This window comes from Athene noctua, unplaced genomic scaffold (genome assembly GCF_965140245.1).
Source record: "Athene noctua unplaced genomic scaffold, bAthNoc1.hap1.1 HAP1_HAP1_scaffold_84, whole genome shotgun sequence".
Classification (NCBI taxonomy): domain Eukaryota; kingdom Metazoa; phylum Chordata; class Aves; order Strigiformes; family Strigidae; genus Athene; species Athene noctua.
The window spans coordinates 167,441-191,626 of NW_027437571.1; the positions used below are offsets into that span (position 1 = coordinate 167,441).

General features: G+C 51.9%; 1 protein-coding gene across 1 annotated transcript; it reads left to right on the forward strand.

The window, feature by feature from the left end:
* The first annotated feature begins 1,327 nt into the window (after window positions 1-1,327).
* LOC141955037 (uncharacterized) lies at window positions 1,328-18,296 on the forward strand. Its single transcript, XM_074895098.1, has 5 exons — window positions 1,328-1,398; window positions 1,610-1,719; window positions 4,322-5,037; window positions 17,692-18,100; window positions 18,175-18,296. The coding sequence occupies exons 1-5, from the start codon at window positions 1,328-1,330 to the stop codon at window positions 18,294-18,296; spliced, it is 1,428 nt and encodes a 475-aa protein (XP_074751199.1).
* The last annotated feature ends 5,890 nt before the right edge of the window (window positions 18,297-24,186 follow it).

Below are 24,186 nucleotides of genomic sequence, written 5' to 3' on the forward strand. Positions count from 1 at the left end.
CCCGGGGGGGATTCGCCTGTCCGGGAACGTCAGGAGAAATGGGTTTGTTCTGTGCCAGCGTCACGCCGGGATGAAGCCCAGCGGCACCTCCCAGCAGCTCCGGGGCTGGCGACACCCCGAGACCCCAAACCGAGGCCGGAGTTTTCCCGCTGGGTCTCTGGGGCCTCCCGGCCCCGCGCGGCTCCTGCCCTCGCCCCGATCGCTGCCCCCTTCCTCGCGGCTCCGCACGCCCTCGGCAGGGCCGGCCCAGCCCCCGGGGCCGGGGGTTTAGTCCCCAGGTCAGTTAAGCTCAGCTCCGCGCCCACAGAGAGCGGAACAGAAACAGCAAAAGGCTTTTGAACAGGATCCGCGGGGGCGAGGAGCCGGGAAGAGAAAACCCGCCGGGGGCTTGGACGCGGCGGCGTTTCGGCAGCAAAACGTTTGAAATAATCTCACCCCAAACCCCGCCGGGAATGCCAAACGCTCCCCCCCCGCAATGAAACTGAAATTACCCCTTTTCGCAGCCAGCCCGGGTCAGCCAACGACGCAGCGACGCCGCTCGGTTCCTCTCGGCATCGCTCCTCGGAGCTGCGTCCCGCGGGGCTGTTACTGGTAGGAAACAGATGAAAATCTCTCTTTTTTAATGATTTCTTATACATGAACGAGATCCTAGAAATAAGCAATCAATGGCCATCGTGATTCCGGAGACTCGGAATCAGTAAACTGCTGTGAGGCTGCAGGTGCTCCGCTAGTCTGAAGTCACAGAGCCACGCTGTGCTGCTCGTTCGTCCCCTGCACAGCCCGAGCACGGCTGGCCAAAAACCCCGCCCAGGTAATCCTGGGTGAGGACGGACGGGTGGAAACCTTTCGTTTAGGCATGCTTAAGCTGATTATAATATTTTAACTGAGACAGGCACAAGAAATGGGTGACAATCCAAGCGTCTGCCTTTAATGCTTTTAAAGGTTCTAAGATTAACTTCTCAGAAATGGGAAATGTTAAACGGAACATCGAGGAACGGTTGCGGGAGACAGACCAAGAAAAGAGGGTTGTTTGAAGCCGGGTGACTTGATGGCCCTGAAACGGCCCAACAGACCGTGTGATCAGGGGCAGAGCCACAGACAAGAAAGGACTCGCTGCCTGGTGGGGATTTCTGGGCATTTTTGATCACCGACAGAATAGAGCATTGAAACGTCAAGGGAACTGCGGTGGACTTTGTACGATGTGATGGTTTAGAGTCCCGATGTAAGGAGGAGCAGGGACTGATCAGCTCGTAGGTCAGCTCGTAGTGGGGCGGGTTGATGCTGCTCTGGTCGGTGCAAAAGACGTTTCCATCCGAAGCGTCTGGGAATGAAAAGGTTCAAAGGCGTCGGGGATTTCAAGGGTGCTGACGAGAGCCCGGAGGCCAAGGGCAGCTCAACGTGAGCGCCGGTCCCTGGTTTATCCGGGCTCTGAACGAAGTGTTGGGAAGCGAAGGCTTTGCCCTCGGGATATTCGGGGTGAGGCAGCAGCTGGAGTCCAGGTAAGTGCAGAACACGTGCGTGATGATCTGGAAGCAGAAAAACAAACCTCGCTTTAGCGTCCTTAGAAATACAGCAGCTTCCTTGCCATAATCGTGGCTGTCCGTGACAGTTTTGGCGAGTGCAACGCTGGCTCAGCCCCGGTGTGTTCAGGAGCCCGAGGCAGTTTGACGCTTAAAGCGGAGATTCCAGCGGGCCGGCACGCCACGGCCGTGCAGGCAGGTTTGTTTTGTCCAGCAGCGAAACAGCCTCAGTCACAAGGCGATAAACTGAGGCTGCGCGTCAGCAGCTCGGTTCCCCCAGCAGCAACTTTATCCCGGCACCCTGCAGAATTTGGCCAAGGCACGGCTTTAGCAGATTTCGGCCACGAACTCCAAGCAAACTGTTTTAGCGACGGGTCCTGCGCTGCCTGTGAGGCTTCGGCTCAGAAGGGCAGCTGGAATCCAGTGACAGCAAATCCCTCCTTGTCCCTCACGAAAGGCCAAACAAAAATCACTGGAAAAACCTGAGCTGGCCACAGGTCTTATTAAGAATGCCAAAATTTTGAGATAAAGGGGTAAAACGAGAAAACCACGCTGCAGCCTGCTGTTGGTGGCTTAACCCTTCCCGGGGAGGTCTCAACATTTTCTGTGGGCAACATCACCCAGTGATCTGTAATCTGGTACTTGCTGGGCTCGTTCTATACAACGGGGTCTGTTGCACAGAAAACACAAAAGAGTTCCTCTGGGCTAAATGGCCAAAGTCTCCAGAAATCTGGGAGATGCGCCTGGGAAAGCAGAGCGTTGTATTGCCTGCAGGGTGAGCGACAAAAGGGCGAAATTCCATTTTTTCTTATTCTTACAGTGATTGTCTCGAGTCACAGAATGTCAGAACTTCATGGCAAGTGTTTCTTTTCATCTGTTGGGTCAGAACTTCTGTCCCAGGATTGCTGGAAGTTTCACTCCGGGGTGCCCTCCTCTCTCTCTTCATCTCTGAACACTTGGAGCTGCTCACCCCGCTGTGGGGCAAGACACCGAGAGCTGCTCCGTGGCCAGTCACTGTCAAATATTCCATCATCTTCACAAACTGAAAATCAACCCCTGTGTCACGACTGGTTTTGTACAACTGCAGCTTCAGCAACTGACTCTCGTGATACCTTTGTCAGCAAAGCTGTGAAGCTCTGACGGTCACACCTCCTGTTATATTCATATTAATTAAAAACACCAACCCGCCGCGTTTTATATTTCAAATCCAAAACTAAAGGCTGTGGGCGGCAGGGGGGAGGAAATACAACATCCCCAGCCCCGCCCCGCAGCTGCCACTGCCACGATTTGGCCAGAAAAGCGCTTGGAAAATGGCAAAAATCCCCAACAAAACGAACACACACACACAGAGGAAAAAAAAAATAAAAATTGAGTTAAACCTGCCTGTGGGACATCGACAGCGTCTGATCGTTCCGCGGCGGTGACGGGGTGCGGGGCTTTGGGGGTGGGGGCTGCGGGGAGCGTTCTGTACAGCGGGGCCTCCGGCTGCTTTACGAGTAGAATAAAAAATGGGAATTTTCCAATTATTTGGGGTTTTTTGTGAAGGTTGGGAAACGGTGAGATCCTGGCGGGGGGCTCCCCCATGGGAACTGCCCTCACCCCCCGCACCACCCCCCAATTAAAAATGCGGCGCTGCTAACGAAGTCGGCGCCGAACTGGGCCCGGGGGCAGCCACCTCTTTCCCTGGAGTTTTTTACCAAAACTGGAGGAGTTGTTGGGGTTTTACCAAAATTGGAGGGTTTGGTTGTGGGTCTTTTTTACCAAAATTGGAGGGTTTAGTTGGGTTTTTAACAAAATTGAAGCATCTTGTTGGGGTTTTTTAACCAAAATGGGAAGGTTTGGTTGTGGGAATGTTTTATGAAAATTTGAGGGATTTGGTTGGGGTTTTTTTTCCAAAATTGGAGGGTTGTATGAGTTCTTTTACCAAATTGGATGTTTTGGGAGGTTTTTTTTAGCAAAACTGGAGGGTTGTTGCGTCAGGATTTTCTCCCAAAATTTGAAGGGGTTTGGGGCGAGGGGTGTGTGTTACCAAAATTGGAGGTTTGGGGTTTTTTTACCAAAATTGGAGAGTTGTGTGTCTGTGTGTGTGTGTTTAACCAAAATTGGACGTTGTTAAGAGGGTTTTAATTTTTTTACCAGAATTGGAAGGTTGTGGGGGTCTTTTACCAAATATGGCGAGGTTTGAGAGTTTTTTCCTAACAAAACTGGAGGGGGTTTTGGGGGGATTTTATCAAAATTGGAGGGTTTTCTTTTTTTAACCAAAACTGGAGGGTTTTGCGTGATTGGCAGGACTGCCCTCCTGCCTTGTTAGCAATTTTATTAATAATTTGTAACGCATTAGACGGGGAGGGGTGGGCATCGAGCCCTCCTCCGACTTAGGGGACCCCCCCCAGACTTGGGGGGTGCGGGCCCGATCCTGCCCCCCCCGGGAGCCGAGATGGGGAGAAACCCTCCAAAAACGGCTCTCGGGAGGGGTGGGGGTGCGGGCGTTAGGTGACATGGGGCTCTCCCCTCGCTTTTGGGGTGCCCCCCGCCCGCACTAATTAGCGCTTCCCTGGTCTGTGGTAATTAGCGATGGACTGGGGGGTAACTGGGTGCCCTGGGCTGAGGTTAGGGGGCGATACAGGGGGCACTGTGCTGGGCTTATGGGGGATGCTGGGAGGATTTAGAGGAATACTGGTGAAAGCGGGCAGAGCTGGCTGCAGGGTGTGTCTGTGGGGGGGTTACTGGGAGCACTGGGGGGCACGGGGTGGGGGACAGCGGGAGCTGCCGAAGCACACTGGGGGCACTGGGAGCGCCAGCGAAGCTGAACCGGGCCGTCAGACTGGCCGGGCCCCGGGCACCGGCTGCTCTGGGGGCGGGTCCCTCGGGGGGTGTCGGGGCACACGCGGGGGGGGCCCGGCCGGGTGTGGGGGTCACACCGGGCCGCACCCCCCGCCCCTCCCCGGAGCGGCAGAAGGCGGAGGAGAAGGCGCAGCGCGGCGGGAACGCGGTGGGAGAGGCGGCGGCTTGTAACCGGCTCGGCGAGAGTCCGGCCAGCCGCGGTGAGTCCCCGCGGCCCCCCCGCAGCCCCCCCCCGCTCTTAACCCCCCCGGCTGCCGCCAGGACGCTGCGAGGAGGCTTCGGAGGGGCAGCGGCAGGAGCTGCGGCTGCTGGAGGGCGCCGGCCACGGCTTGGGCTGCGCCCCGGCTCCCCGCACGATCCGCGAGCGCCGGGCCGAGCCGGAGCGCTACGAGGCGGCGCTGGCGGTGGGGCTCGGGGACTTGGGGGGCACCGAAACGCTGCCGGGGGGCGCTCGGCTCGCTTTTCGCCCCCTCCCCAGCCCCGCCGGCGACAGCTGGAGCCGGCGCGGTCCCTCCGGGCTGACACGGGGCGAGGAGCCGGGGCTGCCCTCGGCCGGGCGGGCACGTTCATCGCCGCCAGCCGCTCGCCGCAGGAGGGGGCGGCCGCTGGAGCGCTGCGCCAAGCCCAAGGGGCTGTTCGCACCCTTCGGCCACCGCGGAGGAAAAAGCGGAAGGTGAGGCCGCACCGGGGCGGGGGCACCTCGGTCCCCCCCTGCCCCGGGGGAACGTCGGCAGCTCCCGGCGGGTTTTCGGAGCCGCAGGAAGCGTGGCACGGCGGCACAGAACGGAGCTGAGGAGCCGCTTGTGCCTCGCCTTGGGTTGGGGCTGCGCTCGCTTGGAGGACCCGGCTAAATGCGAGCGCTGCCTCAAAAAAAGCATTTTCCTCTCGCGGTGAGGGCGGGCGGCGAGGGGGGTGTGGGGCAAACCCGGCCGCGACGGCGGCTCCGTTTGCGGGCAGGGTCGGCTCCACGAGGATCGGTACCGCGGTACTTCAGCCCGGGGCGCATCCAGCCGCGGGAGGGCGAACACTCCGCGGCTCTGCGGGGCCTGGCCCGGGCGCGCGGCTGCGCCCGGCCTCGGAAAGGGAAGGGGCTGGAGAGCGAGTGCTGCGGCAGCACGGCCCGGGTGGGTGCTTACGGGGGCTCAGGAGCTTCGTCCCGGCCTCGGGTGAACCCGCTCTGATGGGTGTCCCCGCTGTCACCCAGGTCCTGCCGCGTTTGGGGCAGCTGGCGGCCGCCAAGCGCTCGCTGAAGCCAGCTCACTGCCCGAGGGGCTGCTCTCCCTGGGGAAAGCAAATGACACGGGATTACCGCCCTCACCGAGGCAGAGCTCATTCCTCTGAAGCACTGCAAAGCGCACAAAGAAACCAGCGACGGGGAAGAACGACGGGGAACGAGAGCAGAACCAAGACGGTGCATCACAGGAAAAAGGGGATGGCTTTTTCCCCGTTGCCGAGTTAAACTTCTTGTACACTCACGTTACACCGACTGTCACGGGATTGCTGGAGGTTTTTTCCTGGGACGTCATTCACGCGCAGTCAAGGGCCGGGGTGACTTCGGCAAGCACATGTCAGCCTGCGAGCTGACTCAAAGCACTCTTCAATGCTGAGCATCTCACCCCCCGCTTCTCCCTGTCCCCACCACACACACCCCTCCTCACAGCTGTGCACGGACACAAACGGGTGTTTGTTCCCCCTTTGTGAACATCCTGTCTATGTACAAAGGCATTATACCACAGGCAAAGGACAGGCGTATGAAAAGAACCTTCTACTGGCACTTGTTAGCTGAACCAGCTGCCAGTACGAGCCAGTGAACTGCTAAGTCAGTGCGCAGTGAGTCAAGGATACCCTTCTAAACTCCAACAGGCAGTTAAGTGTGACACGAAATAAACTCACCCAGTGAGAATAATAAGGTCCAGAAAAGTCAAAGCTTTGCCATAAAGAAAATAAGCAGTAATCGATGGTCACAGTTTTCTGCACACCTAACACAGAGGACGGAATTCCCAGGTTCCACAGAATAATTGCAACTTATTCCTTAACCCATCCCAACCAGCCCTCTCTCTAGAGCAGTCAGCCCTTGCAACCTTTACGATAAATTCATCGGTGTGCTTAGAACGACTTCACAGCTCACAGGGGGTTCATGCTGCAGAAACAAATGCAGCGATGGCCTGTATCAAAAGATCAGTTGGGGGGAAAAAAACCCTTCAGACACGGCGAGAAGGCCAGAATAAGTAAGACCAAGTGCCACAGAGGTGTCATTTCTAACGGGGGTTCCTCTGAACATCAGTGAGGGCTCCACTGCAGTGCCCACGCGCCCAGGGCTCCTTGTTGCTGGTGGTTCATTTCCAGACAGGTTTCCTCAGAGAGGGATGGGTAAGAAAAGGGATCTGCCGAGAGAAAAACCAGCACACTCCTCAGATCTAAAGGTTCAAGGAGTTTCTGTGACTAAAAATTTATCCTAAGACAGCAATTCAGAAAACACCGTCAGCAAAACAGTCACTTTATTCTGAGAGGAACTTTTTCTACATTTTTTGGGGGGAGAAGTGCAAATAAATTGCCTCAGCTAAGAATTTTCAGAAGTAATTTTCTTTAAAAAGTATCAGCAGCACAGAGCAGGATTGCATCCACATCCATGTATTAAAAATACATTTAAAATCACCACGTAACAATGTTCTAATCTTCAAAGAAAAAGAGCTTTTGCCTTTATGTATTTGTATATAAAAATTCACTGAAGGGCTAAAAAACCCCAAACACCCTAGTCTCCAGAAATGGGCCGTTTCCATGCGTTTTACCACTACTCAGGCGAAACGTTCTCTGCGGGCAGGGAGAAAGGCATCAGCATCCCGAAGGCTGAGATCTCTGCCTACAATTTAATCTGCACGTGCGTGCAGTGAGGCTGAGGCAGATGCGTGGGGAACAATAAAGGTATGAATAACACAAAATACGGGATTCAGCAAAATTATGATACCAAATTTATTTTTAAAGAAATGAACTTGTTACTTAACCCCTTCAGCACCATCAGCTTTCATCAGCTGCTTCAAATTCTGCTGCAACAGGTTTGTGTTCCATCGCCAGTTCAGAAGTCCCAAGAGGTCAGCTAGGAATAAGAAAAACAATTCTAACATGCAAACCATTTACTGTCACTCACACTCCCTATAACTATGTTCAGAACAAACAGGTTTACTCCCTTGGGTCAGGCATTTTCTCCAGACAACAACATACTTCTAGTCTGCCCCTGACACGGCAGAAAGTTAGCCCAGAGCTTCTCTCGTGGAAGAGCTCTGCCAGGCTTTCGGACAAGCAGCCTGCTTTTGAAATGTCAGCGTTAAAATCTCGGCCAAGGAAGTCTGATCCTTCAGTTTTAATTTGTTGTACACAGCAGTTGAGTGCTTAGATAAAGATGCCAGAAGGAAATTAGTCAGCCACCGACACAGCCACATCTACAGGGCCGTGACTCCTCCAGCATTAATATTTCTAACTTCTCTCACTGAATAAACTGAGAAGAGAATGAGGCACAAAAGAAGGCAAACAGCTGCAAAATAAGCTAAGTCAGAGGAAAGCCGTCTGCTTCACTCCCAATGCCCCAATTGCTTGCTCGCTTCCAAAAGATGGAGAGTTGGGGCACAGACCAGATCACGAAACAAATCACCTGCCAAGGGGCTCGTCCCCAAATCCTCCCTCCCACCGTTTAGACTGTGTCACTGCAGCTTCACTGACAAATACGGGAATGCTGAAGGCAAGCGCTCTCTGCTTTATTAGTCAGGAAGGGCCACAACACCATTTTCTGTTTCCTTTAAGGAAAGCTGCTCACGAGGAACTCACAATCGGTGCCCCCCTGCAAATAAGCACGCCAGGAAATGTTCACAGCCCCACTGGAGCACCGGGAAGTTAAACCCACCCCAGCATTTGTTGAGATGCGACCGGAACTGCCCACAAACCCAACACCCCAGCTCGTCCTGCCTTTGCCAAACCAGCACCAGGGAAAAATTCCACCCTGCCCCATTAAAAGTCACTTTTCAGCACAAGACAAACTCTCCGGGAGCCACCCTCAGTAGAAGTCCCCCGAGAGAGACACCCAGAAGATTTTAAAGACTACCTACCTGAAGTTTGGCCACCGGGTTACTACTGCACATTACCCACCTGTTACTGATTTTATTATCAATTGAAATTGTGTTTGATTTTAATATAAGTATAGAATTAAGGGATATTTTAGTAAAAATCATTTTACATTTATTGTATTTTGAATCTAGCAACCGACTGCTACTGTAAAATCCACTGTATAGCCCTGTACCAAGGCCGAGGGGATTGGTCATAATTGTTCAGTAGGAACGGTTACAACCTAGGTAACAAAACACGAGGTGATTTGTAAACTGATTTATAACACATACACAGGACTAGAAGAATGCAAGTAGCTGTCAAGGCCCAGGATTAATGGGAACTGAGGGCAGTGACCGTAACAGCTTGCAGGTACCTGCCAAGAAAACTGTGTCCTTAAGCAGAAGGTAATTCCAGCAGGGGGAGATCGCGACCCCCGACTCATGGACCACCTACTCCCATTACACCCCAGAGCCATTTCTGGACATTTCTAATCTTTACTGTGCAGAATCGGAAGTAGGAGGAGAATATGTTAATGATTTCTTGGAAGTTGTATGCTTATGTATGAATACTTAATGAATATGTATGAGTAAGTTCTATATAAGATATATGATTCTGGTGCCCGGCACGTGTTGTTGGTGAGAGCACTCCCCTACACGTCCGGCTGTCAATAAAGAAGTGTCTGCTTAGCTGCATCACATTGGTGTCGATAAGTTATTTTATCCCGGATTTTGGTGACAGTTTCTGGCGACCCAGATGGGGCCTCGCTGAGAGAAACCGGAGGAGTTGGGGACCTGATTGGTTCCAGCCGGCACTGAGGATTTCTCGGGGATACCCATTGATCCCCGATCCATAAGGCTCTTCGCGACATCCCCTGGATTTTGGTAAGACACTTCTCTTTTGTACTGGGATAAGTGGGTTGGAGTCCCACCAGAAGGAGTGGGTTAGAGTCCCACCAGAAGGAGTGGGTTAGAGTCCCACCCGTGGAAAGTGGGTTAGAGTCCCACACAGTGGGTTAGAGTCCCACTGTACAAGCCTGCCTGTCAGACGCGGCGAAAGCTGCGCAGGGTTGGGCTAGAGGATCCTCGTGTATTGGAAGCCGAGGCGTCTGCCCGTAAGACATAAGCGAAAGCTATTGCAGGGTTGGACAATTGGTTTTGGAAACAAGAGAACCTATATGCTATAGAGTTCTCAGAAGTAGTGCATTTAATTGGAAGTGAAAAGTTTTTATGCTCTCAGTTGTAGTATTGGTTGTTTCGTCAATTGAATATTGTATAGTAATTAAGAATTGTGTTGTATTGTGTTATATCTTTATTTGTAATAGTAATTGAAGAAAGGTGTGGGTGTGTTTGTAAGTGTGAGACGTGCAATTGAGCACGAAGCGAGTGCGGAGTCTGGATCCGCGGTTCTGTTATCCCGCGCGGGGTGCAGCCGGAGAAGGACGAAGCGATAGACTTGAGCGAGTGATCGATTGTATATTGTGTTAACAAAATAACTGAACCATGGCATCTAAGCTGACTCATTTGTTTAAAAGTAAAAGTATGTGTAATCTGGCTGCAAATGACAAAGTTCTGAAAACTTCTCTGTTAAGATGTTTGTTAGCACATTGGGGAGATTTGCAGGATGATTTGCGACAGAGTCAGATGATTGAATATTGTAATCACTGGTGGCCTCTGTATACTTTGGAAGATCAGGGAAAATGGCCCATGAATGGGACACTGAATTATAATTTTGCAGTTAATGCTGTTTTGTAGAAGAGAAGGGAAGTGTAGTGCCATAAGTTGATTTATTTTTCTACTTAAGACAAAGAAAAGATTGGCAGAAGGAATGTAAGTTGATTAGTAGGGATAATTTAGTAATGGCGATAACTTCTGATGATAAAAAGATGAAAAAGTGTTGTTCAACATGTGAACTTGGAAAGATTGTTTGAAGGAAAGAATTGCTTCTACTGAAAAGGATGAAGGGCCGGAATTAGATATATCCCCTCCACAGAGAGAACGGCATCGGGGGAGAGAATACAGAGAACAGGTAGAGGAACCTGAGAGTAGTGGAATAGAGGATGTGGATGAGGGACCGTCTGAGGTTGTAATTCATACCCCTGTTTCTCAAAGAACTCGGCAGCAGGCACAAACAATAGCTCCCCTGCGGCAGGGAGCTGGCAATGATGGGCCGGTGTATGTGAAAGTGCCTTTTCAGTGACGGATTTGATGGCTTAGAAGCAGGCAGCAGGAGTGTACAGAGAGGATCCGGAGAGAACAGGCAGAGTAGTAGATACTATCGTCAGAACACAGAATCCGGATTGGAGTGATTTACAGGTGATTTTAGCTAATGTGTTAGATGATACAGAAAAACAGATGGTATTGGAGGCTGGCAAAGCACAGGCAGAAGTGACTGTATTGAGTGGGACAGCAGGTGGAATATTAGAGCAGAATTTTCTGTCTGGGGATCCGCAGTGGGGATCCAAATAATGTGGAGCACAGAGAAAGACTGAGTCGGTATCAGAAATGGATTTTATATGGAGTTAAACATGCCATGCCGAGGTTTCTGAACTGGTCTAAATTGTATGAGGTGGGACAAGATAAGAATGAATCTCCCTCAGCAGTTCTGGAAAGACTAAAAGAAGCTGCCAGAAAAAAAATATACGGATTTGAGAGTAGAAACTGAGGCAGCTCAGATATAATTGGCTTTGGTTTTTATAGAACAATCGGTACCAGATATAAGAAAGAAATTGATAAATTTTTGAAGTATAAAATCTAGGAGGAGTGTGAATCTGAGTATAAAACTCTCATTCTACCAGTCAGAAAACCATCGAGTGAATATAAGTTAGTGCAAGACTTCAGAGCAGTGAATCAAATAGTTAAGGGTATATGTCCTGTAGCAGCAAATCCTTACACGCTGTTAACAGCTTTAAAGGAGCTTATCAGTGGTTTACAGTGCTTGATTTAAAAGATGCTTTCTTTTGTATACCTTGGAGAAGGAAAACAGAAAATTGTTTGGTTTTGAGTGGGAAAATCCACAAACAGGACAAAAGATACAGCTGACATGGACAAGACTACCCCAAGGATTTAAAAATAGCCCGATAATTTTTGGAAATCAGCTGGCAAAGGAGCTTGAAACACAGAAACAGGACAAACCAAAACCTGGACATTTGCTTTTACAATATGTGGATGACACACTGATTGCTACAGAAGAAAGATTTACCTACATACAGGTAACAATAGATCTTTTTAATTTTCTGGCACTGAATGGGTACAAGGTATCCAGGGGAAAAAAAAAAAAAAAAAAAAAAAAAAAAAAAGCACGACCAAATAGCATGTCAGACTGTGATATATTTGGACTTTGAGATTTCAGAAGGGCAGCGGCAATTAGGAACAGAACGCTGAGAAGCCATGTGAGCCGGAAAATATTCATGAACTCAGAGCATTCTTAGGAATGACAGGGTGGTGCCGCCTCTGGATCATGAGTTATGGTCTGACAGCTAAACTGCTACATGAGGCCCGAAGAACTCTCCTTTGACATGGGGCCCACACAACAACGGGCTGTCACAGAATTGAAACATGCTTTAATGTCTGCACCTGCCTTAGGACTTGTGGACATCACCAAAGACTTTCAGCTGTTTGTTCACGAAAGACAACGCCTGGCACTGGGTGTGCTGACTCAGAAGATGGGAAGCTGGAAACGACCTGTCGGATACTTCTCTAAACAGCTGGACACGGGGAGCAAAGGGTGCCCAAACTGCCCTCGAGCTGTGGCTGCAACAGTGATGCTCATACAGGCAGCTCAGAAATTAACTTTGGGAAGCACAATAACAGTCTGTGTCCCACAGACGGTGATAACTGGTTTAGGACAGAAGGAGGGACATTGGCTCTCTCTGAGCTGAATGATGAAGTACCAGGTAGTACTGGCTGGACAAGATGATGTGATTCTAAAAACAACTAACCTGGTAAATCCTGCAGTGTTTTTAAGTTCCACACAGGAAGAAGAGCCACTGGAGCAGGACTGCTTGGCTGCTATCGAGTATGTTTATTCCAGTCGAGAAGGTTTGAAGGATGTACCACTGGAACAACCAGACTGGGAATTGTATACAGATGGCAGCAGCTTTATGGAGCAAGGAGTTTGATATGCTGGATATGCGGTAACAACAGACACCACAGTTATAGAAGCAAAGGCACTGACGAGTACCACATCAGCTCAGAAATCAGAACTCATTACTTTGATTCGAACCTTAGAACTAAGTGAAACGAAGAAATTAAATATTTAGACAGACTCAAAGTATGCTCTTGGGGTGGTACATGTCCATGGAGCTTTGTGGAAAGAAAGGGGATTATTATCCTCTCAGGGATCAAATATTGAGCATCAAAATTAAATTTTACAATTATTACAAGCAGTTCAAAAACCAAATCAGGTAGCAATCATGCACTCTAAAGCACGCCAAATTAGGAACACAAAAGAAATTGCTAGAAGTAATTTGGCCGACCGGACAGCAAGAGAACGAGTATTCCAAATGGCATTAATTCCCTCCAAAACAGTAACCCCTCATAGACGAGCAGTAGTTCCACCTTTGTTAATAAAAGAAATAATGCAAACCAAACATCAAGAATGTCATTAGGGAGCAGAAGCTTTAGTAACTTCTTTATAAAAACAAGTTATATCTGTTAAAATGGTGGACATGGCTAAATTAATAACTGCAAAATGTGACGTATGTTTGAAAAATGATCCAGTAATCAAGAAAAAAGTTCAAATGGGTAGATTAAAATCTGGTACAGAAACTGGAGATTATTGGCAAGTAGATTTTTCAGAATTACTAGACAAAATGGGTACTGATACATCCTGGTGGGGGTTGATACTTTTACAGGATGGCCAGAAGCTTTTCCCTGTCACACCACACAAGCCAATGAAGTAGTAAAGTGGTTATTACGAGAAATAATTCCAAGATTTGAAGTTCCTATTGGAATTTTGTCTGACAGAGGTCCACACTTTGTTGCAGAAATAGTTCAAAATGTTAGCAAAATTCTGAGTATCACTTGGGATTTGCATACTCCATGGAGGCCACAATCCAGTGGAAAAGTAGAAAGAATGAACAGACTTTAAAAAGGCAAATAAGTAAGATCTGTCAAGAGACCAATTTAAAATGGCCTCAAGCATTTCCACTGGCATTATTACAAATCAGAGTACAACCAAAGAGTGGAACCTCAGTCAGTCCTTATGAATTGCTGTATGGAGAACCTTATGAGTCCCCAGAACCAAATCCAAACATGCATGTAAAAGGAAAACAGGATGTGTATAACTATTTGCTTTCTTTAGGAAAAACTTTGACTGTGATTTGGAGTGCAGAACATTATCCCTAGAAACTCCAGTGCATGACTTTCAACCAGGACATTATGTCTGTGTAAAAATGTGGACTTGCGAACCTTTGCAGGAGCGTTGAAAAAGACCGTTCCAGATACTGTTAACCACCTTCATGGCTGTCAAGATTGCAGAATCAGGTGCTTGGATACACTATACCCGAGTGAAGAAAGCACCTGCTCCATGGAAAATTATAAGCTGTGACCCAAAGACTTTAAAACTGGCTCTGAAACATGTCTAATATTCTATATCAGTTTGTGATTGTTCTCCTTACATTGGCTTAGAAGGTGACGCTGGTGGAATCATGGGTTGATCTGGTGGCAAGGAACAGAAGGCAATCAGATACAGAACAATTAATCCAAATTCCCAAAGAAATGCCTGAGGAAAATTTGATGTTAGGATTGATTAAGGGATTTGCCAACTTAATGAATATGTATGAGAAGTTCTATATAAGGTGCATGATTCTGGTGCCTGGCACGTGTTGTTGGTGAGAGCACTTCCCTACAGTCCGGCCGTCAGTAAAGAAGTGTCTGCTTAGCTGCATCACATTGGTGTCGATAAGTTATTTTATCCCGGATTTTGGTGACACACCCACTAATACAGTTAATATTACGTGAATTCTGCCCACTGTAACTCCTACAGGACAGGCAGTTTCTCCCAACCAATATCCCCTCAGCTCTTTATTTCAGACTTTCAAAACAACCAACACAATGTTTACCAAGGCACACATCTGCAGAGTACATTCTGGAAATTGTAGGCAGAGACCCAGAGCAGCTGCTATACCTTCCCCAAAAGCTTTCATTCGAAGCAATAAATAAAATGACTGCTAGTGGAACGGACTGCAGTGCTCCCTGGGACAGATTCTCCTCCGAGCAGCACTCAAACCAAGCCTTCTCATCATCTCTTTGGGAGTAGACGTAAAGAGCTTTTTACTACATTATAGCTTGGAGCAATTCAAGCACTCTGTTTTAAAATTTTTTTAATATAACCCCCTACAAGTCTATAAGATTTTTAAACCAAAATCTTAGAGACTCAACCTTAACAGCAAAATTGCTTCTGGAAGAAAAGTAAAGATGCCTCCATGAGTTAACCGAAGTGTTTCATGAATATGATGATACGAGCTTTCCACCACTAGTTTGATTTCAGTCTGACTTCTAAAAAGGCACCAGCGTGACAAAAGAAATGATGCCAACAGAAGCTGGCCCACAGACTGTCTTGGAATGGCATCGGGTATTGCCCCAAGAAAACAAACCCACGTGTGCTTTCAGCAGGACGACACAGCAGATGCTCGATGAATACACATCTGCGGAGAGAAAATGTCAGTGCAGTCCAGCTACCAGAGAGAGAAAAATAATTCACAGTGTGCAGCAGAAGTGCGTATTCACGCTCTCAGGGCAAGCACTCACCCCAGCAAAGTACCAGTTAATCCCGCTCTTTTAATAGGTCCAGGGATAGAATAGGTCCGGGAAGTAGAACAGGATAAGGATGTTGTCACGTCCCGCTCAGACGAGGGGTGAAGCGACTCAGATTCGCAAATCCCCAACTGGAGCGGACAGCAAGTCTCCAAGTTCAAGCATTTATTAACTCCCTACGATGTACTAATTGAACACACGATAATTGGCTAAGTATACAGCAAGTTGTGGCGAGCAATGTAATATGCCTTGCATTTCTGAATGGAAAAAGGAAAAGAGGGAGCCAGAGGGACTGGGGGAATACAGGTCAGCGCTCTGGGTCCCTGCGCTGATCCCGCCGGCGAGGGTTCCAGGAGGCGGCCGTCTTTTCGCTGGCGTCCGGCTTCTTCCCTTCACTGCTCTCTCCAGACGGCCGGGGGGGCCGGGAGAGGGGCAGAGAGAGAGAGAGTCCTTTCTGCCCCCCCTTGATTTACAGCCACTTTCCTTGGGTCCGTCCCCTAGGTCGACCCACAGAGCTACGTATGCCATGTCCGGGGAGGGGTCAGGTGTGCCATGGGATGAGGTAATTAGCACGATCAGTCAGCCCTCGTTAGCATACTGAGGGTGTTAACTTTAATATGCATTTGGTGGCTAATGACCCAAGGTCATTCACCGGACACCGGCCCTTGCGATGTGCCCAGGTGCCCCAGGGCAGAGCCGTCCTGTCCCCACAGGGCTCCCTCCCCCGGCTGCACGGGGCAGCGTTATCAGCTTCGGCCTCCACAGGATGCACCCGGGACTCCGAGATTCGCCTGGCGAGGGTTTGAGGCATTTCTCCCATCAGCCCCGGCTTTTGCTCTCCCAGGCTCTTTGTCTTAGCTTCTCGCAGGCCTGGTTTCTCGTCTCTCACAGAAGGGGCTGGGGGGGGGGGGCACATTAAGGGCTGAGAAGGGACATTGAGGGTGAGGAGGGGTGGGAGGGGGGACAGGGAGGGGCCTGGGGGGATGGGGGGGACGGGGGTTGAGGATGGGCTGGACGGGTTGCGGGGGAAATGTAGGGGACAGACAGAACTTGGGGAGACAGTAAGGGGGCCCAGGTGGCCGCAGGGGATTTGGGGGGGTGTCCCGCCGAGGGGACCCCCGCCCACCCCCTGACCCCCCCCTCCTCTCCCCCCAGCTCTGCCCTCCCAGCTGCACCCCAGCCCGCTGGAGCCCTCCCTCTCGCTGGTGCCCGGCAGTGCCCAGGGAGGGGGACCCGAATGGGTGGGGGGGGGTGACGAAACCCCTGTCCCCGTGCCCCCCCGCCCCCCTTGTGAGGACCACGCCCCCCTGTCCCCCCAAAGCAGCGTGGCCTCTTGGGGCAGCGAACAGACCGAGGAGCCGGCCGGCGGCCGCAACACCTTCGAGGAGGAGGGCAGCGGCATGAAAGGTGGGGTTTGGGGGGCCGTTTGGGGGTGGGGGGGCTCACAGGGACCTGCCACCCCGTGTCACACTCCTGTCCCCCCCCAAGATGTCCCCTCCTGGCTGAAGAGCCTGGGGCTGCAGAAATACACGGCGCTTTTCTCCCAAATGACGTACGAGGAGATGATGAGGCTGACGGAGCATCACCTCGAGTCGCAGGTGACACGGGGTGTCCCTCCCCTGTGTCCCCCAATGAAGGGGGAGACACTGTCCCCCCCTCCCCGGTCACTCTGACCCTGCTTGTCCCCTCCTTGTCCCCGCAGAATGTCCCCAAGAATGCACGGCACAGGATCCTCCCCGGCATTCAGAAGCTACGGAAGCGGCCGAGCGTCCTCAGGGCGCTGGCTAAGGTGGGACGGTGACAGGGTGGCCCTCGGACACCCTGAGGTGGCCCCGGGGTGGCCCTCGGGTTCTCAGAGGTGGCCCCGGGGTGGCCCATGTCCCCTTCTGCAGCCCAAGGGCTGGCACAGGGTGTCCCTCGTTCTCTTGTGTCCCCAGGGGTGGCACAGGGTGTCCCCAATGTCCCCAAGGGTGTCACAGGGTGTCCCTGCTCCCCCTCATGTCCCCAGAGGTGGCACAGGGTGTCCCTGCTCCCCCGCCTTATTTTCCCAGAGGTGGCACAGGGTGTCCCTCACATCCCCGTGTCACCAATGGTAGCACAGGGTGTCCCCTGTGTCCCTCAACTCCCCAGGAGTGGCACAAGGTTTCCCCCATGTCCCTAGGGGTGGCACGGGGTTTTGCCCATGTCCTGGTGTCCCTGGGGATGGCATAGCGTGTCTCCCATGTCCCTCATGTCCCCAAGGGTGACCCAGAGTGTCCCTTGTCCTCTCATGTCCCCAGGGGTGGCACAGGGTGTCCCTTGTCCTCAGATCCCCGGGGGGACCCCCACATCCCTGGCACCCCGTGTCCCCAGCAGTGGCACAAGGTGTCCCTGGTCACCCCCTGTGTTCCCAGGACTGGGGGGGGTGGTGTCCCTGCTCCCCCCTGCGGTCCCCACATGTCCCCCCTGCTCCTGACATGTCCCCCAACTCCCCACAGGACATCCAAAAGGGGGGCAGCGTGCGGATGGCACTTCAGGAGCCCCAACACATCACGGTGACCCCCATGAAAGCCTTTCGGCGCTCCCCGGCCGCTCGCCCAGCAAACAGCAGCTCCAAGGGGGCCCCCCAAGGGCCCCCCCACGCCAAAGCTGCCGAAGCCCCCGCCCTCAATGGGAACATCCCGGGGCTGTTCACCCGTGTCATGGGCAGAGGTGAGACACCCCCCCACCCCATTTCCTTTTTTGGGGGGTCCCAGGGTGCTGCGGGGGGAAGAGTCAGGGTGTCTGGGTCCATCCCTGAAGCCCCCCCGACCCCCCCCAGTCTGCACCCCGCTCCTGAATTTGTGGCCGGACAAGGAGAACATCACCAGTTACCTCCAGCTCCTGGAGAAGTGCCTGAGCCACGAGGTACAGGGGGGCTGTAGGGCTTGGGGGGGCTGTAGGGCTGTGTGCCCCCCCCATATGCCCCCTCGCTCCTCAAGCGGTCACAGAGAAGCAGAGGAAGAGGCTCCTCTCCTGGAAGTGGCGGGTCCAGAGGCTGCTCCGCACCTTCCCCCAGAAGGTGCCGCCCTACGGCCCCGGCTCTCAGCGCCCCCAGGGGTAGGTGGGGCCCCTCAACGCGGGGGGTGGGGTATGGGGGGGTGGGACCCCCCCGTGGGGTTGTGAGGGGACTGGGACAGCCCCCTGGTCACCCCAGGCACTGGTGGCCCTTTGGGACCCCATCCCTGACCCCTCATTTGCCCCCTTTGGGGGGTTGCAACTCCCCTGGGGGGCTCTTGCCCCCATCCCCCCCCCCCCAGGTGCTTTGGTGCTCCTGTGTGCCCCCCCTCCCCAATTTGGGGGGCTCTGAGGGTGTCTCACCCCCGCTGTTTCCCCCAGGACTCCCCTGTGCCCTAATTTAACCCCTGGGTGCCCCTTTTCCCACCCCACGTTTGGAGGTGCCACCCTGAGGGGGGTTTCTGGGTGCCACCCTGGGGGCTTGGGGCAGGCTGGTGCCACCCTGACACCCCCCGCCCGCAGCTGGGCTGTCGGCTCCAACTCGCTCCCCGGAGTTGGCTCTGGAGGGTGTGTTGGGGGGCAGCAGGGGCAGCACCCCTTTGTGTTGCCCCCCGCCATGCAGCTCCCCACCGACCTGGGGCCTGCTGGGGTGGCCCCCGACCCCTGGCCCCCCCTTGGCGGCCCCCCATCGGCACCCAGGGACGTCAGGTGGGTGCTGGGGATCGGGGGGGGCAGTTCTGGGGAGGTAGGGGGCTGTCCTAGGGGTTGGGGGGGGAGCAAATGTGGGGGTCCTTGGGGTTTGGGGGGGCAGGAGTTGAGGGGGTGGATTTGGGGCGATTGGGGGGCTCTTGGGGCGGATGTTGGGATCCTTCAAGGTGGGGGGGCCCTAGGGGCTGGGGGGTGCAAATGTGGGGGTGCTTGGGGATTTGGGGGGAGTCTGGAGTTGAGGAGTGGATTTGGGTCTCTCAAGGGGGGGGGTCCTTCAGGATTTGGGGGTGTAATAAACTATTGTAACTAATTTGCTAAGTTAGGGAAGGCGGGTGTGATAGGTTTGAGTGATCTGTAAATGTTAAACCACACTATCCTGCTGTCTAAAGTATTGTAAACATAGAATATGGTACCCTGTGTGGGTGCTGAAATGGTTTGCAGTTACTATAACCTATACTACAAGAATGTTGGAATATATATGGATAAAATATAAAGTATGCCATTCGGTTGGAAAAATGTAACTGCTTCTCGGAAACCCCATCACCTAGAGCTGATATGTCCCCGCTTCTCGGAACCCCCCCACCTAGAGATAACCTGTAACGGCTGCTTGAAGAAAAGCCGCCAAAAAATGGGATCATGAGGCTTTTAAAAGATCCAACAGGAGAAAAGCGCGCCAGGAGACCAAGGCTTCGAGACTTCCAAAAGACCCCACAGGAGGGGGACGAAGACCCAAGCATCTCAAAGGACCCAGTGGAGAAAAAGCAGGACAATCATCTGACGAGAGAGGATTGGTTAAAGACGGTGGCACAGAACTATAAAAAACCTCTGGTTTTTTGAACTCGGGGTGCGTGTGGCAGAGCTGCAGCTCTCCATGCACCCAGTGCTGCTTTGCCTATTGCTTCCCACCCTAAATAGATTGAACCCAAGTAAAAAAATATATATTGTTATAAAAATTGGCTTTGTCTGATTATAACAATTTGGTGACCCCGACGTGATCTCAGTGTGCTTTCCTGGACTGTGGCTTCTCGAGGGGCGCCCCACAGATTGTGGCTCGAAAGTAGCAGTCTGGGTCAGTCTCCAGAGACCAACGGACAAAAGAGAAGCAATGGTCAAAGGAACTGGAGCTCCAAAGGAAAGACTGCAGTACAAAATATCCGTAATTCTGGTGCACGAAGACCCGAACGAAGACGACGGAGTTGTGAGTATAAGGGACACCGTTGGGTTGGGTGGGATTCGGTTGCTTGTGTGTGAGAGTGTGATTGAGACGGAACCTCATTCTGGAAACGAAAGTCGTTTCGGAGCCAGGATTGGAGTTCCGAATCGAGTGTGGAGGTCTTCTAACCGCGGTTCCAAACTCCCGCGAGGGATTTGGCCGGTGAAGGACCGAAGTGGATCCTATAGGAGTCGTGGGCGGGAGCACGGGTTCTAGGGGTACGTGGGTGGGTAAAGGGTGCAGCCCCCCGCAAGACACTCTTACTGGTAACCAAGGGCGAGAGGAATTGCCGTAGAAAATTCCCAAGGCGAGAGGAATTGCCTTAGAAAAGTCCCAAAGGATACGTGGATGGGTAAGAGGCCCAACTCCCTGGATCCAACCCCCTACAAGGGCTGTAGGAATTGCCACAGTAAAACCCCTAGGTGGGTCAAAAGGAATCAAAAACCCGGGACCAGGGAAAAAAAAAAAAAAAAAAAAAAAAAAAGGTAAACTACCGGATATACCACCAGATAGTCCATTAGGCATAATGATTAGAAATTGGAATGAAAGTGGTGCTAGAAAAGGAAAAAGTAAATTAAAATTAGTCCAATATTGTGAGGTTGAACGGCCGAAGAAACCTTTAAACCCACCTGTCTTCTGGCCTACTTTTGGGTCTTTTGAAGACTGGATTTGCCAGGCTTTACGTACATATGTTTACTCAAGAAAACCTTCTAGTTGAGAAGAAAGCGATTATGCAAAATTGTGGATCAGGACTTCACGTCCTTATCCAGCTTCAATACTTACACTGAAAAAGGATGAGAAATCTGAAGAAAAAGGGGTAAGAACAAGGCAGGGGCAGAGAAAGATGATGAATGGGAACCACTAGATAACTGGCCGCCCCCATACTTTAATTATCCGGCCCCGGCGGCTTTGACGGCCCCGGGGCTTTAACTGCCCCGGGGCTTTAACGGCCCCGGCGGCTTTACCTGCCCCGGGGCTTTAACTGCCCCGGCGGCTTTACCTGCCCCGGGGCTTTACCTGCCCCGGCGGCTTTACCTGCCCCGGCGGCCTTAACTGCCCCGGCGGCTTTACCTGCCCCGGGGCTTTACCTGCCCCGGCGGTTCCCCTTCTGCCTCCGGCTGCAGGTACAGGAGGTAAAACTGCCGTAACTGAGGGAGCGTCTTTACCCCTCACGGGAGGTGCCCCTCGGAGGCAACCAAGGAGGCATCGGGTTTGTGGCAGTCCCGTTCAACACCTCCGATGTACGGAATTTAAAAAAGACACGGGGACTCTATTAGATGATCCTCTCGGAGCAGCTGAGAGGTTAGCCCAATGTTTAGGTCCCAGTACTTACACCGGGGAGGAAGTACAGTCCGTTTGAAGCATCTTATTCACGACCGGGGAAAGGCAAATGATTCGACCAGCCGGAATGTGTTTGTGGGAGCTGCAAAACCAAGCGGGGCCGCCGGCGGGTCAGAACTGGCCCAGTGTCCGCCCTCACTGGGGTCACCAAGAACAGGGCCGGCAGAATATGAGGGACCTCAGAAACTGAACAGTGGCCGGCATTAGAGAAGCAGTTCCTCGGGGGCAAAACATTAATAAAGCCTTTAGCGAACATCAAGGGAGAGATGAACCACCCACTGGTCGGCTGGAAAGATCGAGAAAGAATTTACAAATGTATTCGGGGGTAGAGCCGACACGCCCCGTGGGAGCGGCTTTATTAAAAAACCAAAACCAACCAACCAACCAAACCCCCCCCCTCAATTCGTAGCCAATTCGTGAGGTGCCGTCAGGAAAAAGTTAGAAAAAGTATACAATTGGCAGGACCGGAGTCTGCAGGAGCTATTGAAAGAAACACAGAAAGTGTAGGTGAGGAGAGACGAAGAAAAGCAGGAAGCAAAGGCGAAAATATTTGCAGCAGTCAGAGAAACCTCTGAGATCTCATTCTAATGGCTTTACCGGGAGCTTCGGGTGGCGAAAAGAAAGGGGCAGTAACTAGAGGAAACGAATTAGCATGCTATTATTGTGGGAAGAAGGGACATTTACAGCAGAATGAGCAGGATAAAAGGGTGTTTAAAGAAGAATAAGGAAGTCGGGAGCTCTATTTTCTGGGGACAAAGACATCAAAGGAGTGCTCGATAAAAATAAAACGAAGCCCCAGAGAGAAAAGTTTGGATTTTTAGCAAATAGGGGTGCAAAAAAAAAAAAAAAATCAACTGTAAAAAAAATATGCCGAGGGGATTTATTATTGCTACCAGAAGCTGAAATTAAAAAAATAATAGTACAAGAAAAATAAAAAAAGTTATACATTAACGGAAAGAGACGAGCAACAGCTAAATCCTAAAGTCTGATATACAAAAGGAGAGATTGGAAAGCTTGAAATAAAGCCTATTAAAATTGACAGAATTGATCCGGAGACACCAATTCGGATAAAACAATACCCCATTCCCCTAAAGGGTCGAGAGGGGCTGAAACCAATTACAGACGAATTAATAAGTAAAGGCACATTGGAACCTTGTATGTCTCCACATAATACACCTATTTTACCGGTTTTAAAATCAGACGGATCTTACAGATGGGTGCAGGATTTCGGGGCTGTGAATCAGCGAACTGTGGCTCGTTTCCCTGTGGTAGCAAACCCCTCGATGCTGCTCAACCAACCACCCCGAACTATATTTGTCCAGTGTATTGACTTAAAGGATGCATTCTGGTCCTGACCCCCTAGACGAGGAGAACAGAGACTATTTTGCATTTGAATGGGAAGATCCATCTAATGATAGAAAGCAACAACTCAGAGGGACAGTGCTTCCCCAAGGGTTTACAGAATCGCCTAACCTTTTTGGGCAGGCATTAAAAAAAAAAGTTACTGCAGACATTCAAGCCGTCCTCAGAAATAAAGCTTTTACAATATGTAGATGATTTATTAATAGCTGGACAAACTGAGGATGATGTCGGGATGGGGACTATAGAACTGCCGAACTTTTTTAAAAAAAAAATAAAAATAAAGGATTAAAGGTTTCAAAATCTAAATTACAAATTGTAGAAAATGAAGTCCTTGGGGCACTAGGGTTTGAGTGATCATTTCTTGAGACATTTTGGCTGCATTGGAATATATGAAATCGCAAAACAATTTCCGGGGGGGAAAGGGACGGGGGGGATCCAGGGGCAGGGGGAGGGCATGGGGGTGGGCACAGGGCCATGGCAGGAGGGACTATGGGGGGGTACACACAGGGACAGGGTGAATTTGGGGACACAGCGGGGGATGGCGGTGCCAGGGGAGGGGGACAGAAAGGGATTTTGATGGGGGGGGTAAGGGGATGTGGCCCCCCCAAGGTACCCCCTGACACCCCTCCCTGCCCCCCTGCTGATGACACAGACAAGACCTCCACCATCAGATGGCGCCGCCCCCCCCAAATTCGGGGGTCCCACCCATAGCCCCTCCCAGGGTGCTGGGGGTGGGGTGTCACCCCCTCCATGGCCACTCACGCTCAGTTCCCCGTCCCCCCCCCTAAAAAAAATGAGCTGCGGGGAGGGGGGGGATTAACACACAACCCCCACCCCCCACTTTGACCCCCCTGCCCCATGCCGGGGGGGAGGGCCGCAGGGCCCCCCCGTGTGAGGGAGGGAGGGAGGGGCTCCCCGGGCTGATGACCTCACTGGGGGGGATCGAGGGGGAGGGGCTCTCCTGGCCCCTCTTTTTTTTTTTTTTTGGGTGGGGAGCGGGGGGGGCAGGGGGTCTTTTCTGGCGTTTTCACCACATTTAATATTCCCCATATCTTTTGTTGGTTTCTTTGCGGGTTTTGCCCCAGGACCCCTCCCCCGTCGGTACAGCCCCCCGCCCCCCCTTTGTACCCGCAGCGCCGCGGCCCTTTGCGATAGAAAACGTTATTTTAGACACAAGTTGTTAGGAATAACTTTAGTTCCGGCTGTGGCTACTAACCCTGACTACGTTATTAAAGAGAAAACCAGAAACACCCCCCAAAGTGCCTGTTTTTTCCCCAAAACGGGGAGGGGGGACACGCCGCTCTGTCGCTGGAGGAGTCGGAGGCGTCGCTGGGGCTCTCGTCGTCCTCCGAGGCCTCGCTGGGGTCAGGCG